The following is an 18,557-nucleotide window of genomic DNA, read 5'->3' on the forward strand; positions in this document are numbered from 1 at the left end:
CAGGCTGTGATCTCAGTGTCATGAGACTGAGCCCTGCATCCTGCTCAGCACTCAGCATGGAGTCTGCTTGGGTTTCTCTCTCCCTCTGCTCCACCCCCACCCCCAGCATGCTCTCTCTCTCTCAAATACATAAATCTTAAAAAAAGGGGCGCCTGGGTGGCTCAGAGAGTTAAAGCCTCTGCCTTCGGCTCAGGTCATGATCTCAGGGTCCTGAGATCGAGCCCCACATCGGGCTCTCTGCTCGGCGGGGAGCCTGCTTCCCCCTCTCTCTCTGCCTGCCTCTCTGCCTACTTGTGATCTCTGTCAAATAAATAAATAAATAATCTTAAAAAGAAAAGAAAAGAAAAACAACAACAAAAAGGACCACCATATTTATTTAGTTTAACATTTCCCCTGATCTAAAGAGAAAGATGTCAAAAGAAAAGCCAGAACATATACATAAGCACACCCCCCCCTGAACACAGATAACCTAAAAGAAAAAATAACGGCAAAGTTCTGTTCAACAGATAAATTTATCTTCTCTTCTGGAAGATGTTTCCACGCCCCATTCCACGTCCTCTTCCTCTTGCAGCCACTGAAAGGTGGAAAGAAAGGATAAGGCCAGGTCAGTGTGGTCAGCAAATGCTCATGCCACGGAGCAGCCAGAGTCCTTGGACACTGGCACAGAAGAGGCCTGAAAAGCCACCTGGTCCAACACCATGCCGACCCCATGACATTTCCTCATTGCAGGGGGACCAGAGCTGGAGTGCCTTCCAGTCCAGCACTGATTTCAACATGAGGCTGGGAGTCAGGGTGTTGAGAGCTTAGGTGGTTTGGGGAACAGGTCTCAGAACCACAGAAAAGATGACTTCCCAGCACTGGCCTAGGGTGAGTTAATAAAACAAAACAGATGAACTTAATTCACACTTAAAATCCTGAAACAAATAGTTAAATACTAAACATCTGTTAAATCTGGGTAACAGCTTTTATTATTTTTTGAGGTATTCTGCAATATAAAATGTTTCATAATAGAAAAACAAACAAATAAAACCACTCCCCATACAAAGGGCATACAAGCTGCTGTTCTCTGTAACTCCAAGAGTTCTAGGAGAGGACCAGTGGCTTTGAAGGACAGATGAAAATATTCTGATGCCTACTAATTGGAGACTGATTCCTCTACCCTCTTGTAGAGCCTCGTGAAGAGGGAGGAAAGTCACCCAGGAGCCCAGCCACATACTGAAATGAAGCAGAGCAAGGGACTGACAGAGATATAGATGGCTCAGGCAGAGGCCAGTGGACCTGGGCAAACTAACTGCCAAGTGCCTTCCAGTGCACAGGCTACTGGGTTGCATCTTTTGTCAGAGAAGATGGTGCAGTTACACAGTGACAATGAGGACAGCCCTTCCCTGAGAAAGCAGAGAGAACAGCAGTTCTAGTAGGAAAGCCAGTATTGCTGAAAATCATTCCTTCACCAGGACAAAGAGTCCACAGCTTTCGGTTCTACAAATGCCACCTACCTAGCAAGGGCAAGGAGATTCTCTGATCAGTTTTTTGGAAGGACACTTAAAGGATTACTCTAGGGGCACCTGGGTGGCTCAGTGGGTTAAGCCTCTGCCTTCAGCTCAGGTCATGATTCCAGCGTACTGGGATCGAGCCCCGCATCAGGCTCTCTGCTCAGCAGGGAGCCTGCTTCCCCCTCTCTCTCTGCCTGCCTCTCTGCCTACTTGTGATCTGTCAAATAAATAAATAAAATCCATAAATAAATAAATAAATAAATAAATAAAGGATTACTCTATTGCACCTTTAAACTCAAAAACTACCTCATATATAAAATATGCACAACAAAAGATACTGATGGGAGAATCCAGTGACTTTCCTGCACTATAAATCTTTTTACCGATACTCAGATAGTTTCTAATGAATGCACTTGCTTCCTAGATAATCAACACAGCAGAGCTTCTCAGGGACCCAAAGATAAAACCTCTGACTAGGCTAACCAAAAAGAAAGGCCAGGCTAAGGAAAGTCACTGGATCAGTGAGGACATGCTGAAGGAAGGATTTATTTTCAAATGTAAGAATATTAGAAAACAGAAGTCTGGTCCCTTTAATGGGTAAAGATGGCTTAAAACTATTTATTTCTTACATGAAAATGGATCCCTACCGTCAGCAATCCCCCTCCACTTATACTGGGTGTCATTAAACACCCCAAGCTCTCTGCGAACTGTTACCCCACTGCTTCAGTTGTCAGCTAAGCCACCCCACAGAGCTCCTGCTCAGCAAACTAGTAAAAGCAAGCCTCCCCGAGAATCTTTGGACAGAATTCCTGGAAACAAAGTCATTATAGGAGACTTATCCAGTCTCTCACTTAAGAGTCCCCTTCTTCTTTCGAAGGAGGCACTTTGGATTTTTGCATAAGCCCTATGAATGTGATCAGGCAAGACAAGAGACAGAAGGTAAGATCAGGCCATCAGCCCCTCACATGTGGGGGCCCCAAGGCTGTAGGGTGGCAGTAAGTGTGGAGATGGCTAAGTCCAAGTCCACCCCAGGCCCAGCCAATTCACAGGGCCCGCCCTTCCCTAAAAGATACAGGACAAACACATTAAAACCAGTGCAAGAGGAGCACATACCTTGGGCCTTCAGAATAGCAGCTTTTCCCCGGCCAGCCCCTGAGCCTTGGTTTTTATTTTTCATGCTCTTTAACATGGGCGCATTTTTCAGCATGTCAGGCAAAATGAGAAAACGGATCTTGCTGCCACGGATGTACACCTGTTCCAGCTGTGCCACTCGGCCATCTCTGTATGTGACTGTGATGTTGGACATCTGGAAGGGAATCATCAGCTCATCAATCGGGGCCAACAGCACCAACAGAGAACAAGGGCACACAAGTGGGGAGCCTTGGCTGGTGGTAGGAGAAGTCCAGAACTGCACAAACTGGCATCATGAAATAAAGAAGCCAGGCAAAGCACTTCACATATTTGGTCCTCACAGCACCTTCAGGATAGGTTATGGGCATTTCCATCTTTTACAGATAAAAACAAAACAAAACAAAACAAAAAACCCTAAAGCACTTGTCCAAAGTCCAACAGCCAGAATGAAAGGATGCAGATTCAAATCCAGCTGGCGTGACTCCAGAGCCCTAACTCTGCCATACTGCCTCCCTTGACAGCATGTGAAGAGTTCTCAGTGGTGAAAAACTCTAACGAAACAGCTTTGAACCACCTGTCCAAACTGTGTCCTGTCCTGCATCTGTCTAGCACACACAGAAAAGGCACCATGGAGGTCATGAGTATGCACCAGGGCCCCTCTAGCTTCAATGACCAGGGACTGAGAAGTACAAGCAGCCGCGCCTGTACGAAGGGCTCAGAATATTGGGAGATGTGTGAGGCGAGAGCCTGCACTGACAGGACACTTGGGCACGAACCTACAGGATATAAGGACTGGAGCAGAACAATTGAGAGAGGGGACAAAGTTATCACCTTGGGAGATTATGGGGTCACTCATTTGTGGACAGAGGGAGAGTGGACAGGATCAGGGTAGCTCTTTGGAAAGATCAATATGCCAACATAGATAAACTGTGGGATGGAGAGACAGAGAGCCTTGAGGTGAGACCAACCAGCAGACAGCCTTGGCATAGCAGGGGACCCAAACCTGCTAGCGCTGACCTCAACAGGGACCATATTTACCACAAAAAGTAGCTTATTTTCAGTCTTCTGGATGAAAGAGAATATAATTTATTCTGAATAGGTTAAAGTCCACATTGTAGAGAGGTGCTGTCTCCCCAGATTCCTAACTGGCTTGTTGCCACCTTATACTCATTCTTTTCTTTGAAGAGCTAACTGGCCACCCAGCCTCTGCTTGAACACTCGGTTTGCCGAAAGACTAACAACACTCCAGGGCCATCCTCACTAAATCTAAATGTGGAGGTGGAACAGTTCATAGAGCTTCAACCCACTGCCCCTGTTCCACCCTCAGGGTTACAGGGCTCTAGATTCCCGTAAATTTTCTGTTCTAGGCTCAACATCCCCAGTATCTTAAATTTCCACACAGGTTCTATATCCTTGCCATCCTGTTCTTGCCTCGAAGAATGCCATCACCTCTGGGGGTGCCTGGGTGGCTCAATCAGTTAAGTGTCTGACTTCGGCACAGATCATGATCTTGGGGTCCTGGGACCAAGCCCCGCGTTGGGCTCTGCATCCAGCAGGGAGTCTGCTTGTCCCTCTGCCCTCCCCCTGCTTGTGCTCTCTCTCCAAAAAAAACAAAACAACAAAATCCAAATACCATAACCTCTGATGCCACAACTGAACAAGAAGTATGATTAACAAAGCCAACTTTTGGGTGCCTGGGTGGCTCAGTGGGTTGAGCCGCTGCCTTCGGCTCCAGTCATGATCTCAGGGTCCTGGGATCGAGTCCCGCATCGGGCTCTCTGCTCAGCAGGGAGCCTTCTTCCTCCTCTCTCTCTCTCTGCCTACTTGTGATCTCTCTCTGTCAAGTAAATAAATAAAATCTTAAAAAAAAAAAAAGCCAACTTTTACTGAGCACTTATTAACATCCCAGGCAATTTCGTATCATAACTCCTATAAATCACACAATGCTACAGATCACTATGAACTCAGGTCTAACTCTAAACCCACATTCTGAAGCCATACATCAGATCACCACTTACTTCCTTAAACAGTAAAGGAACAAATTAAATGAGACAAATATGTCTAAATGCTGTTCCTATTATTGAGTACCTATTAGAAGAACAGTAAACAATCAATCTAAATGACCACCAAGATTTCTATTTTGGAGGGGGTGCTACTGCTAAGCTACTTCTCCAGCACAATCCAGTACATCTCACCCCTTCCTCTCCTACAACCTCCCCAACCCATTTTGAGAATCCCTGACAGAGGGTGTTCAGTACGACCAACAAGACAAACTATTTCCACAAATGGATCTGTCCTGGCTGAAGCAGGAAAGGGTCCAGCATCAACTGACTCCTATGACAACCCTAAGAATGACCAGGTTGGCTGCTGTACTCATGCACTCCCTCGTAGCACCAGCAGAAAAATGGCTGTGCTAGGCATAAAGCCCCACAGGCCCACCCACCCATACAGCTTGTTAATAAGCCCAAGCTATGTCTGCATCGTAAGCCAAAGGCAACAATTTGAGTGAACTAGGTTTCAGTGATGTCAGGTGGAACACCCACTTTATTCAACTTTCCCAAACAGCTATAATGAAACACAGGTGGCATAAACCAGGTACCCAACTGAAATGACATCCTGGGGGAGAGAGAACACCTTAATACAATCAAAATTGTGGGAATTTCCCCACACATCCAGGGCCAAGAAAGGACTAATTCCAGGGCTGTAAAGCAATGTTGGGGTGCTCTGGGATCATCAATCACAACATCCTGTTGCGGTGCACACAGCAAGGGCTCAACAAACGTCTGGTCCCCTCCCCTATTCTCCCCTGCCCTACCATTAATAACAGAGCCTCCCTCTTTTTTCTACTCATCTTCTTATCTGAAATCTGATAGAGTGAGGGTCTGACAATTCTAGAATCAACAGGACCTAGCAGGTTTACTATACACCTCATCTTCAGAGATGATGGTTAAGATCAGAGATTTGAGACTCAAAGACTTGGGTTTAGATCCACTCCTTCCATGCTTGGTCACCCTGGTCATCTGGAAGTTTGTCCTCAGAGAGGTCCTGTGATAACTTAAAGATCTATTGTACATAAAAAGCACTAGCATAGGGGCGCCTGGGTGGCTCAGTGGATTAAAGCCTCTGCCTTCGGCTCGGGTCATGATCTCAGGATCTTGGGATCCCTGGGATCCCAGCCCACATGGGGCTCTCTGCTCAGCAGGGAGCCTGCTTCTCCCCCTCCCCTCTCTCTGCCTACTTGTGATCTCTGTATGTCAAATAAATAAGTAAAATCTTTAAAATACAAAAACAAAACACTAGCATAGTGCCTCGTACAGAATAAGCATGCAATGAATGGAAGTTTCTGGTACTACTTTCCCCACCCCCCCTTTAAGTTATTTATTTATTTTAGAGAGAAAAGAGAGAGCATGTACTTGAGAGGGTGGGGGTAGGGGATAGGGGCCAAGGGAGAGAACCTTCAGGCAGACCTCCCCCTCACAAGTGCAGAGGCTGACATGGGGCTTGATATCACAACCCTGAGATCATGACCTGAGCTGAACTGAAACCAAGAGTGGGATACTTAACCCACTATGCCACCTAGGTGCCACATGAATGGAAATTTCTGGTACTATTAAGCACACGGCCTCTTGGAGACAGATCTCCACAAGTTAAACTAAGACTTTTAAAATACTAAACATGGGGAGAGTATGTGCTTTGGTGAGTGCTGTGAAGTGTGTAAACCTGGTGATTCACAGACCTGTACCCCTGGGGATAAAAATATATGTTTATAAAAAAAAAAAATACTAAACAGTGGGCGCCTGGGTGGCTCAGTGGATTAATCCTCTGCCTTTGGCTCAGGTCATGATCTCAAGGTCCTGGGATCGAGTCCTGCATCGGGCTCTCTGCTCAGCGGGGAGCCTGCTTCCTCCTCCCTCTCTGCCTGCCTCTCTGCCTACTTGTGATTTCTCTGTCTGTGTGTCAAATAAATAAAAATCTTTTTTTAAAAAAATAAATAATAAATAAAATAAAATACTAAACAGTACCTGGATCTTGGATTTTAAATTTTACTCCCAACCAAAAAGAAACCAAGGCTACCTGAAGAAATGGCTGATTCCAGAGCTGGGTTAGGGAAGGTAAAAGATGAGCCTGCAACAAACATCTTATTTCAGAAGATTAAGGATGTGCTCCCACCAAATGGCCAAGGGACACCAAAAGGACACAAAAGAAGTCAGCTTCTGGACAAATTTGGGATAAATCAATCAAAATAATAATAGTAACAGATTATAACCCATTTAATGAAACAGAAACCCATGAGCCTATACTGACAATAAATGAATGAATAAATGGGGACTAAGAGAAGGCTCTTCCAGTAGACCCAGCAAATATAGAAAGCACGATACAGTCAAACCAAAAACCATTCTGGGGCGCCTGGGTGGCACAGCGGGTTAAATATCCGACTCCAGGGGTGCCTGGGTGGCTCAGTGGGTTAAAGCCTCTGCCTTCGGCTCAGGTCATGATCTCAGGGACCTGGGATGGAGCCCTGCATCGGGCTCTCCGCTCAGCGGGGAGCCTGCTTTCTCTCTCCCTCTGCCTGCCTCTCTGTCTACTTGTGATCTGTCTGTCAAATAAATAAATAAAATCTTAAATTAAAAAAAAAATAAATATCTGACTCCAGGTTTTGGCCCAGGTTGTGATCTCAGGATTGTGAGACTGAGCCCCACTCAGTGGAGTCCACCTGAGATTCTCTTTCCCTCTCCCTCTGCCCCTCCCCACCCTGGCACATGCTCTCAACTCTCTCTCAAATAAATAATAAATCTTAGTAAGTTAAAAAAAAAAATTCTTTTTGTAACCATCATGGTAAAAAAATTCAAACAAGAATCTTCACTGGATGCTAAATGAGGGTTGATGAAGGTGGTGATGAATAAAAGAATACTCACAGATATTTACTTCAAGAACCTCCCTCACAAAATTCTCCTTTGTTGAAAAAGGAAAAAGTACAGTGGACAGACCATACAATACTTCAACCAAATTATCAAGGTTAACATCACCAATAGGGTCAAACAAGTGTTCTGGGCCTCCTAGTGACAACCCCAGAAGAAGTTATCACTTACACAGTAACAGCCAAAACAACACAAAAACAAACCCCAAATCCCAACATGAAGAAACACCAGAGAAAGACATACAATCAAAAGACATTCTAAAACAAGTAACTGGTCATTATTCTTCCAAAATGTCAATGCTGGGAAAAGCAAAAGGATTTAACTGTGCCAGACTAAAAAGTACAAAGCAAGCTGATATTAAGCACCAATACGTGATCCTGAATTGAATGGTACAGAGGGAAATACTGCATGTACAGAGAGCACATAGATAAGCAGTTTTTCATTCTAGCTAGAGAGGGTATCTAAAGAGATTCCCAACCACCCTGCACATTTCTGTCAAAAACTTTCCTGATATTCATTCTGGGGAGTTTTTTGACAGTCATGTGACGGGTTCTCTCAGGTTACCATTTTTACAAAAAGAAATCATGCACAGGCCATTTTTCCATAACAACAACAACAAAAAAGGTTTGAACAGTACAGTCAGTGATGGGGTGGTCATGCTAAGGCTCCCAAAGCACCATTTTGGCTCCAGCAGAGTCTCTGAACTCTTATCACTCTCTCCCACCAAATTTCTAGGAATTATGTTGCTTTAAGAAGTGAAATTTTGCATTTGGCCATTTACCCTCTTCCTTTATCTAATTTTCAGGGTCTTTTTATTGAGCTATAACTAATATATAACATTGTGTAAGTTTAAGGTTTACAATAGACTGATTTGATACACTTATATTACAATGACTGCCACTGTAGCATTAACTAACTTCTCTATCATGTCATACAATTATAATTTCTAGTGATGAGAAGTATTAAGATCTTTTATTTCAGCAAGTTTAATGTTTATAATAGTTTTGTTACCTCTAATTACTATACTGTATATTAGAACTCCAGGACTTCATTTATCTACTTGTAACATACCCTCTTCTTTTAAAATAATCTTTACTGGGATGCCTGGGTGGCTCAGTTGGTTGGACGACTGCCTTCAGCTCAAGTCATGATCCTGGAGTTCAGGGATCGAGTCCCACATCGGGTTCCCAGCTGCATGGGGAGTCTGCTTCTCCCTCTGACCTTCTCCTCTCTCATGCTCTCTCTCACTGTCTCTCTCTCAAATAAATAAATAAAATCTTTAAAATAAAATAAAATAATCTTTACTGTGCTTCATGATCATAAACTTAACACATCTTTTAATTTTTTTTTTAAAGATTTTATTCATTCATTTGAGAGAGGGAGAGAGAGCACAAGCAGGGGGAGAGGCAGAGGGAGAGGGAAAAGCAGACTCCCCGCTGAGCTGGGAGTCCAATGAGGGGCTCCAATTCCAGGATCTGGAGATCATGACCTGAGCTGAGGGCAGATGTTTAACCGTCTGAGCCACCCAAGTGCCCCATATATTTTAATTTTTAAAGTAGGGAGGGGAAAAAGTTTTTTCTTAAAAATTTCAATCCCCCCATGGGGCACCTGGCTGGCTGAGTCGGAACAGTATGGGAGTCTTGTTCTTAGGGTCACGAGTTCAAGCCCCACAAAAGGTGCAGAGATTACTAAAAAATACAAAAACAAAAACAAACACACACACACACACACACACTCTCTCTCTCTCTCTCTACATATATATTCTGTGGGGCTCTGTCACCTCTAGATGCTGTCACAGTCAACAGCCCTGGCTAGGAGCTTATGCTTGCCTTGCAGCTGTGGAGTACAAAGAGGAGGACAAGACTCCCTGCATATATTTCAATAAAAACTTTAAAAAATGGTTTTTTGTTTGTTTGTTTTAAAGATTTTATTTATTTATTTGACAAAGATCACAAGTAGGCAGAGAGGCAGGCAGAGAGAGAGGAGGAAGCAGGTTCCCTGCTGAGCAGAGAGCCCAATGCAAGGCTTGATCCCAGGACCCGGGGATCACGACCCAAGCTGAAGGCAGAGACTTTAACCCACTAAGCCACCCAGGCACCCCTAAAAATTTTTTTTAAAAGATTTTATTCAGGGGCGCCTGGGTGGCTCAGTGGGTTAAGCCTCTGCCTTCGGCTCGGGTCACGATCTCAGGGTCCTGGGATCGAGCCCCGCATCAGGCTCTCCGCTCAGCAGGGAGCCTGCTTCCTCTTCTCTCTCTGCCTGCCTCTCTGCCTACATGTAATCTGTCAAATAAATAAACAAAATCTTAAAAAAAAAAAAAGATTTTATTCATTATTTATTTATTCATTAATTATTTATTTAATTAATCTTTTTTTTTTTTTTTAAAGATTTTATTTATTCATTTATTTGACAGAGAGAGAGAGAGAGAGAGAGAGAGATCACAAGTAGATGGAGAGGCAGGCAGAGAGAGGGGGGAGGGGGAATCAGGCTCCCTGTTGAGCAGAGAGCCCGATGCGGGACTCGATCCCAGGACCCTGAGATCATGTCCTAAGCCGAAGGCAGCGGCTTAATCCACTGAGACACCCAGGCGCCCCCCTCTAAAAAATGTTTTTAATCTCATTTAATTTCCACCGAAAGATAACTACTCACTTTGGTGTTGCTCAAAAACTTAATGCATTTATTTTTTTTACTTCCTTTTTTATTAACTTAATGCATTTTTATGTATCACTTATAATTTGGCTTTATTTTGTTTTTTTTTATTTAAAGATTTTATTTATTTATTTGATAGAGAGAGATCACAAGTAGGCAGAGAGGCAGGCAGAGAGAGAGAGAGGAGGGAGCAGGCTCCCCGCCGAGCAGAGAGCCCGATGCGGGGCTCGATCCCAGGACCCTGAGATCATGACCTGAGCCGAAGGCAGCAGCTTAACCCACTGAGCCACCCAGGCGCTCCCCCCTAAAAAATGTTTTTAATCTCATTTAATTTCCACCAAAAGATAACTACTCACTTTGGTTTTGCTCAAAAACTTAATGCATTTATTTTTTTTTTACTTTTTTTTTTTAAACTTAGTGCATTTTTATGTATCACTTATAATTTGGCTTTATTTTTTAAACTAGGAACATATTGCGGAGTTTTGTATTTTTCTCCACTTAGGTCAACAATATTACCCATTGACATTAAATATTCTTCCACATTATTTGACCAGATGAATAATATTCTTTGTAATGTACCCTAATTTGTTTAACCATAATTTATTTAACTCATTAGAAATGTTTGTTTTTAGGTTTTCATCATTAAAAACAGCACTGCAGGGAGCCTGGGTGGCTCAGTGGGTTACAGACTCTGCCTTCGGCTCAGGTCATGATCCCAGGGTCCGGGGATCCAGCTCCACATCGGGCTCTTTGTCCTGTGGAGAGCCTGCTTCCTCCTCTCTCTCTCTGCCTGCCTCTCTGCCTACTTGTAATCCCTGTCTGTCAAATAAATAAATTTTTTAAAAAATCTTTTAAATAAATAAATAAATAAATAAATAAATAAATAAATAAATAAAAACAGCGATGCAGAGGCCCCTGGGTGGCTCAGTCAGTTGGGTGTCTTGACTCTTGGTTGCAGCATAGGTCAGTCCTAGGGGTTGAGGGATTGAGTCCTGCGTGAGCCCTGCATTGGGCTTCATGCTTGGCAGGGAGTCTGCTTAGGATTTTCTCTCTCTTCCTCTCCTTCTGCCTCCCCACCTTCATGCTCTCTCTATAATAAACTAACAAATCTTAAGAAAAAAATAAAAATAAAAACAGCACAGCACTATGAATGATTTTCAGGAGTAGAACTATGGCACCAAAGGGTAGTAACTTTTCTATGCTGACATTTAAATGTGTTTTCCAGAAACGATTTAACAATCTATACTTCTACTGGCAGACTGGTAAGGAACCCTTGGTGGTATTAATTTTATTTTATCATCTTGTAAGTTTAGAAATTCTTACCTTTTCCCAACTTACATGTCTAAATATTAATAAGGTTATTGTTTTTGTATGTTAAAAGTTCGCTTTACTTGGGGCACCTGGATGGCTCAGTGGGTTAGGCCTCTGCCTTCGGCTCAGGTCATGATCCCAGGGTTCTGTGATCAAGCCCCGCATCGGGCTCTCAGCTCAGCAGGGAGCCTGCTTCCTCCTCTCTCTCTGCCTACTTGTGATTTGTCTGTCAAATAAATAAATAAAGTCTTTAATTAAAAAAAAAGTCGCTTTACATGTTTTTCTTCTGTTAATTAGCCATTTTTAAACTTGGGTCCACTTTAAATTGGGAAATGGGCATTTTTGACTTGCAAAAACTATTTATATGTTTAAATACAATAAACTTCCATCATAAAAAAATTATGAGATGTCCTAAATATCTGAATACTGCTGAGCTGGGAGAACACTTCCAGCATTCGTTAAGACTCTACACAAGAACTTCCAGGGACACTTTACACTGGATACCCAATAAAATCCATAGCCATAAAAGTTGCCTCTGAAAGGTTAGATAAATATAATCTAGTCTATTAAAATCAAAATAACGTGCTTCTTTCTACTCATAATTCCTCACCTGAAAAGTCCTTTTTGGTTTTTAATATTTTACCAAATATTTGACTAGAAGTATTCTTTCTTAAGAAATATATATTTTTTATTTTGAAGAAAAATCCCTTCATTCCCTCACTGACATTTAATAAAGATAGGATGCTTCAAAACCATGGTAAGCACACATAACCAACAACAGAAATTTCTCCATTTGGGGACCTCTGGTTTTAAATCATCGACACCCAGGCTGGGCAAGAGATGGGATACACTCCTCCATCAGGTCCCATCTCTGCTACAAACACAAATCAGCTTAAAAAAACACTTGGAGAGCCACAGAGGCCCTGCTCACCCCCCACACACAGAGCCCTTAGGAGACGCTCTCAGAGCACTCACAGGGCTCTCTCACCTATAGATACCACCATAGCTGACAGCCCTGGCTAGCAGATTATGCTTGCCTTGCAGCTGTGGGGTACAGAGCAGAAGGACAAGACTCCCTGCTTTCCCAAACAAACCTCAGATGCAAAGAAGTATCTACACCTTCTGACCCTGTGAGCACCATCTCAAGGACCTCATCCTAAGATTAATTCTTGCACAGATTACATCTGCACTGTCAAAAAAGGGCTGTGGTAACAGGCTACATTAAAAATACCAGATTCTCAGGGTGCCTGGGAGGCTCACTGGGTTAAAGCCTCTGCCTTCAGCTCAAGTGATGATCCCAGGGTCTGGGGATCGAGCCCCGAACTGGGCTCTCTGCTCAGCGGGGAGCCTGCTTCCCCCTCTCTCTGCCTCTGCCTGCTTGTGATCTGTCTGTCAAATAAATAAATAAAATCTAAAAAACAAAAACAAAAACAAAAACCCTATTCTCTCTGCCTGCTTCTCTCTCTGCCTCTGCCTACCACTCTGCCCACTTGTGCGCACACCTTTGCACATGCTCGCTCTGACAAATAAATAAATAAAACCTTTAAAAAATATCTGAGGAACCCCAAAACGTGTATTTTGTATGGGGATGTTGATGACACTATCCAACAGACTAAGACTGTATACCTTTCATCAGGGCCCAGGGGAAAAATGTCTCCCACATCTGAATGCCAAGGAAAACCGCACAACTGGTATTTATCTTAAGGGCACTATGTACCTCAGAACTGCTGATCTCCCTCTGCCAATACTCTTTAAGTAGCTGAGAACAGAATATGCCTTTATTAAATGTACAGGGATTCATTTCTGGTTACTAACTGCCTGCCTGGCTTCATTTTATAGTCTACCCCAAGTTAACTGCACCATGACCTATCTGTCCATTTTTATCTTTCATATAGTTTTTTAATGAATCACCTCTTTTTTTTTTTTTTTACAAGTTTTATTTATTTATTTGAGAGCGAGCGAGCATGTGCACAAGTGGGCGGTGGGGGAGGCAGAGGGAGAAGCAGACTCCCCACTGAGCAGGGAACCTAATGCACGGTTTGATCCTAGGACCCTGAGATCATGATGTGAGCCAAAGGCAGACTCAACCAACTGAACCCCCCAGGTGCCCCCTACCTCTAACTCTTTTTGAAAGCAGAGTAAAAAATACTAGAATCCTAAGACACGTTCCTAGGGTGAAAAAAAAAAAGTCCATGCCAATTGTGGCTGTGGCGCATTGGTGGTATAGTGGTGAGCACAGCTGCCATCCAATTGTGGTTGTGGCAAGATGCTCTTACCTGTTTTCCAAATCTTTGTAGTGTGTGACCCACCACACTTTTGTAACAAAAAATGTTAGGGGTGCCTGCATGGCCGACTCTTGATTTCAGCTCAGATCATGATCTCAGGGTCATGACATCAAGCCCCGTGGGCTCCACACTCAGCTAGGAGTCTGCTTCAGGATTCTCTCTCTCCCTCTGCCCCTCCCCTCACTCTCTCCCACACATGCTTTCTAAAATAAATAAATAAATCTTTAGGGGGGGAAAAAAAACAAAGTTATTAAAAACCAACATCAAATGGCAAACACTAAATTCCAGCTGTCCTCTAGTCAAGGCTGGAAGTGCTAAGGGGATGCTTTCACTCCCAAAGGGCAGACTAACTGGAGCCAGAAAGGAACGAAAGCAGCAGGAACTGCAGGAGCCACTGGCCTTATGCATACTGGGGATGTGTGAATGAACTGTGCTGGGTTTACCACAGTACATTCAGCTGTGCCTGCTGGTTTTTATTCAGTGAGCCAGGTTTAGGTAAAACCAGCAAAGCCTCAGCATCTGGGCATGGGCAGTGTTATGGGCTGAATCCTAACTTCATCTGTTGAAGTCTTAACCCCTCAGCATCTCAGAATTTGACCATATTTAGAGACTGGATCTTTACAGACAACTGAACCCTAATTCAATGCAACTTGTGTCCTTAGAAGAGATCAGGATACAGACCTACATAGAAGGAAAACCATGTGAAGACACAGGAAGGAGACAAACATCTATAAGCCAAGGAGAGAGGCCTAGAATAGATCCTTCATGCCCTGAGAAGAATTAACCCTGTGGCACCTTGATCTCAAACCTCTTCACCTCCAGAACTCTGAGGGAATAAATATACTTGTTTAAGCCACCCAGTGTGAAACTTTGTTATGACAGCCCTACCAGATTAACATAAGCAGGAAGCAAGTGACTGGCTCCCCCCCATCGGACATGCATTCACTCATTTATTCTGCACTATAATGCTGAGGTTGAGGTGTTATTTTTATTCCTGACTTAGAAAGGAGGGAACAAGAGGGTGAGGGAGATCCAAAGCTTGACCCAAGTCACGCAAGGTAGCAGACTGCAACCTAATTCTAGATCGAATACCAGGCTGTGCGCTTTGCATCACACTAGCTAAATTTGAGAGACCACCAAGGTCATCTGCTCAGACACCCTCACAAAACAAATGGGCAGTCTGAGGCACTAGACACTCAGTAAGTTGTCCAAATAAATAGCTGAATAAACACATTAAAGTGCCTCACCCCCAGTTTTGCATTCTATTCACCAAAACAAAGTACCTTAAAATGGATGAGGATGCCTTAAACCAGAGACTGGATCTATAACTGGGGTCCTCACAAAGACAAGGTAGGCAAAGCCCCACAGGACCTTTCGAAAGCCCACTCCATCTACCTGTATGGCATCAACACTGAAGAGAGAAACCTGCAGTTACTAGACGTCTATTTCCCTGAGCCAGGGAACTGGCCCCACCCACTGGTCCACCTAGCAGGAAGATGATGTTCAAAGCTACAGAGCTGTCACAAGTAAATAAGTGAACCCTGCAGAGCAACAGATAAGACACCCGATCTGCAGTGTGATCTTAGAGAAGTCACCTTCCCTTTCTGACCTTCAGTTTTCTCACCTAGAAAACATTAACAGAAACTATATGTGAACATGTACTATGTGTGGTGTGAACTACTTGTTGCACATACAAAACTAAACTGATCTGCAGAACAGCCCCAGCGTGTGGGTGTTATCCCCATCTCCAGAATGCACTGCTCAGATCTCCCCTCAAGGGTCATCAGGCTATGAGGCATGCAAGGAGCTGACAGTCTCCAGTTGTGACCTATGGGATCCATCACAGCATTCACTCTGAAGCCAGTCTCCCCAGGCTGCCGGCCAATGACTGATCACAATGGGGATCCTAGAGCCAGGCCATTTCTGCCCCATAGTAGACTCTTCTAATGAGCAACTCCTCCTGCTGGCTGATACTTCCTCAGAAACACACTGTTCTCTAAGGCTCTTCCCACTCAACCCTGTCTTTTCCTTCTCCTTTTCCCAGCACCAGACCAGTACAGATTGAAAGCTTTCCTAGCTACTCCTACTTCTTCTCCTTTATCCTTCATTATCATTTCCCCCAATAAATCTCTTGCACAATTCTGCATTGGCATATACGTCTCAGTGGACATAACACCATTCCCATTTTAGAAACAAGGAAACTAAAGCGATTAACATGATCAAGGTCAGATGATTAGGATCCAAACCCATATCTCTGATTCTGAAGCACAAGCTCTTAATTGATGATTTAAAGAAAAAAGGAGAAAGTGTGCTGATACATCTTGCCAAAGCAATGCTCTACAAACTCACGTGGTTATTAGCAAAACACAAAATAGTGTCACAGGAAGGGCACCGTATGAGGAAGCTGCTCCGATATTTGTTAACGGAAAGACATTCAGTAGATAGAAGTCTTTTAATCTTACTCTCCCTATTTTATGGATGACAAAACTATCACCAAATCTGCTTACCTCAAAAAGTAGTTGCTATAATCACATGCGACTCTTCCTCCAAGAAATACGGAAAATAAATATGGTACGTGAGTAGAAGATTCCACTAACTGCAGAGCAGTTACACAAACATGTAGGGGGCAAATGGAGAATGGTCTTGAACCTGACAGATTCTACCAAAGTATACTTCTTTTAAACAAGTCCCCAAAATATGGAAGATGATTACAGGATGGAAAAAACAAAAATTAGATATCCCAAACTTTAAATGGCTTTCATTTACGCCTGCATCAGCAGCAACTATAACAGCTGGCATACATTAGACCTGCCAAAATAACTCTTCAAAAAGAAGAACTGCAAAAAGACCTCCAATTACTATCTTTCTCTGTTCCAAGACAGAGGCCCAAGCTTCCCCCATAACCTTATATGGAAAACAGGATACCTGGCAGTTCATGTTGTCCTCCGCCTCAATGAGTTTCCCACGATACACCTCACCAGTGTTTGTCTCACATGTCACGATGTGACCCTCAGCCTCATGTAGGACTTTAATCGGCACACCAATAGACATCTTGGCAGGAAAAGAGTTCTACAGTGAAAGAGAAAACAGTTAGTTCATCCTTCAGGGCACATATCATGCTTCCCTTAAGGCCTGACACTCCATAAAACTTAGTAAGAATGCCAAAACTGCTATTTTCCATGGGGGGGCGGCTTAATCCCTACTTTGAGGAACTCATCTGGCAAATATATGCAAGATGTGGGATGGTAAAGAATAGTGGGGGGAGGGGGGCTGGCTAGAGAGAGAGGGAAAGCTAATGGGATGAGAAAAAAGTGCCTTCCATCTTCTTCCCTGCTACCATATGCCTCTTTACCTTCATCAAATAACCAGTATCCAATATTGTGTGTGTGTTGGGGGACAGGGGACTGAACTATACATACCACATGATGTACTTGCCAACCCATAGTTGTTGATGACACTACTTTTGAGAGCCCATGATATAGACTTGAGCTGCCCAATACAGTAGCCACAATCCACCCATAACTATTTTAACTAAACCTAAAGTGAAATAAAATGAAAATTAAACATTCACTCCCTTAGTCACATCAGCCACATTTCAAGAGGTCAATGGCCTTGGGCTAGTGGCTGAAGTACTGGGCAATGCAGATATAGACCGAAGAATCCAGGCAAATCTAGAAGAGGCATGCATTTAATCTGACTCATTAAGTACCCAATGACCCTCCACTCCTTCAAGGATAAATAGAAAATGAAGTGTTCACAAAGGGACACCGTGCTATAAGCAGGAAATGCTTGGAGGAAAAGCATGATCACGGAAATCACCTGATTTCAAGTAAATAAAAGAAACAAGCAGTGGATTTCATATTCCCAGACGAGCAACGAATGAAGGCTGGAACACATCATGTGTGTCCAAAAGAGGAAAAGAAACACGAGTTCGGGGAAGACTGGTTCCCTCGGTGAGGAAGTAGCGTTAGGAGTTTGGCTTTTATGCTGAAGATAGTGCGGAACGACTGCAGGATTACAGGTAAGGAATGATCCAATAAAAAGGCAGCAGCACTTACAAACGGATCAAACAGTTTTTTTTTTTAACAGTTTAGAAGCAAGGAAACTTGATAAAGTCTCTGTAACAATATGAGAAGCATAAGAGGACGAATGCCTAAAAGGGGAATGGAGGCAGAGATGCAAACAACTTTGGAAAGGATTACCCGGAGAGAACTTGGGGGAAGGAGGCAGCCAGAAATGATTTCAAGACTACTGCCTGTATGTGAGGGAAAACGTGGTCTGGAGAGACAGGGAAAACAAAGAGCATGTACTTCGGGGAAAAGCTAATGAGAATTCACTTCCAGGCACTAGTGAGGCAACGCAGATAGTTTGAGCGACCCGGGCTTCCCGCTCTTCTCCCTCCCCGAACCTCCCAGAGTTCCTCAGCAGCGCGTCCTTCTCCAGCCCTAGGCCCCTCACGCGTGCTTCGGGCCTACCCTCGCCTGCCCCGGGCCTCACCTCACTGGCTCCGGCCTACTCTCCCTTTCCGGTGCAGCGGCAACTCCAGCGACTGCAAAGGCGTGAGCCAAGCGAATGGCGGGTCTCGCGCTCCCAGAATACCACGCGTTCCCAAAATGCTGCGCGCAGGACCCGGCCCCTTCCTTTTCTTAGTGGTGAGCGCGGTCTTGCCTTTGCTGCCTTCTTATTCTTCCGGCTGGGAAACGTTGACTCCGCTCCGATAGTTCCGACCCCGGAAGAGAGAGCTGGTGACAGGGTCCAGGTGCCGCCGG

General features: G+C 44.0%; 1 protein-coding gene across 2 annotated transcripts; it reads right to left on the reverse strand.

Moving 5' to 3' along the window:
• Positions 1-356: 356 nt before the first annotated feature.
• SNRPD3 (small nuclear ribonucleoprotein D3 polypeptide) lies at positions 357-18,555 on the reverse strand. 2 transcript variants are annotated; one of them, XM_032309373.1, is made up of 4 exons: positions 18,457-18,555; positions 16,714-16,857; positions 2,607-2,799; positions 357-574 (listed from the first exon to the last, which is right to left on the reverse strand). In XM_032309373.1, the coding sequence occupies exons 2-4, from the start codon at positions 16,837-16,839 to the stop codon at positions 513-515; spliced, it is 381 nt and encodes a 126-aa protein (XP_032165264.1). In that variant the 5' UTR covers positions 16,840-16,857; positions 18,457-18,555; the 3' UTR covers positions 357-512. The 2 variants fall into 2 exon arrangements, with proteins under 2 accessions (XP_032165264.1, XP_032165263.1); XM_032309372.1 differs by lacking the exon at positions 18,457-18,555 and adding an exon at positions 18,286-18,450.
• Between the last annotated feature and the right edge of the window lie 2 nt (positions 18,556-18,557).

This window comes from Mustela erminea, chromosome 13, assembly GCF_009829155.1.
Source record: "Mustela erminea isolate mMusErm1 chromosome 13, mMusErm1.Pri, whole genome shotgun sequence".
Classification (NCBI taxonomy): domain Eukaryota; kingdom Metazoa; phylum Chordata; class Mammalia; order Carnivora; family Mustelidae; genus Mustela; species Mustela erminea.

Bases quoted from the DNA above. Each gene is read 5' to 3' on its own strand.
- SNRPD3 (XM_032309373.1), bottom strand. From the start codon at position 16,839: ATGTCTATTGGTGTGCCGATTAAAGTCCTACATGAGGCTGAGGGTCAC. The intron at 2,800-16,713 runs GTATCCTGTTTT...ATTCCCTTCCAG, and splicing joins AGGACAACATGAACTGCCAG to ATGTCCAACATCACAGTCAC. The intron at 575-2,606 runs GTATGTGCTCCT...TCCACCTTTCAG, and splicing joins TGCTATTCTGAAGGCCCAAG to TGGCTGCAAGAGGAAGAGGA.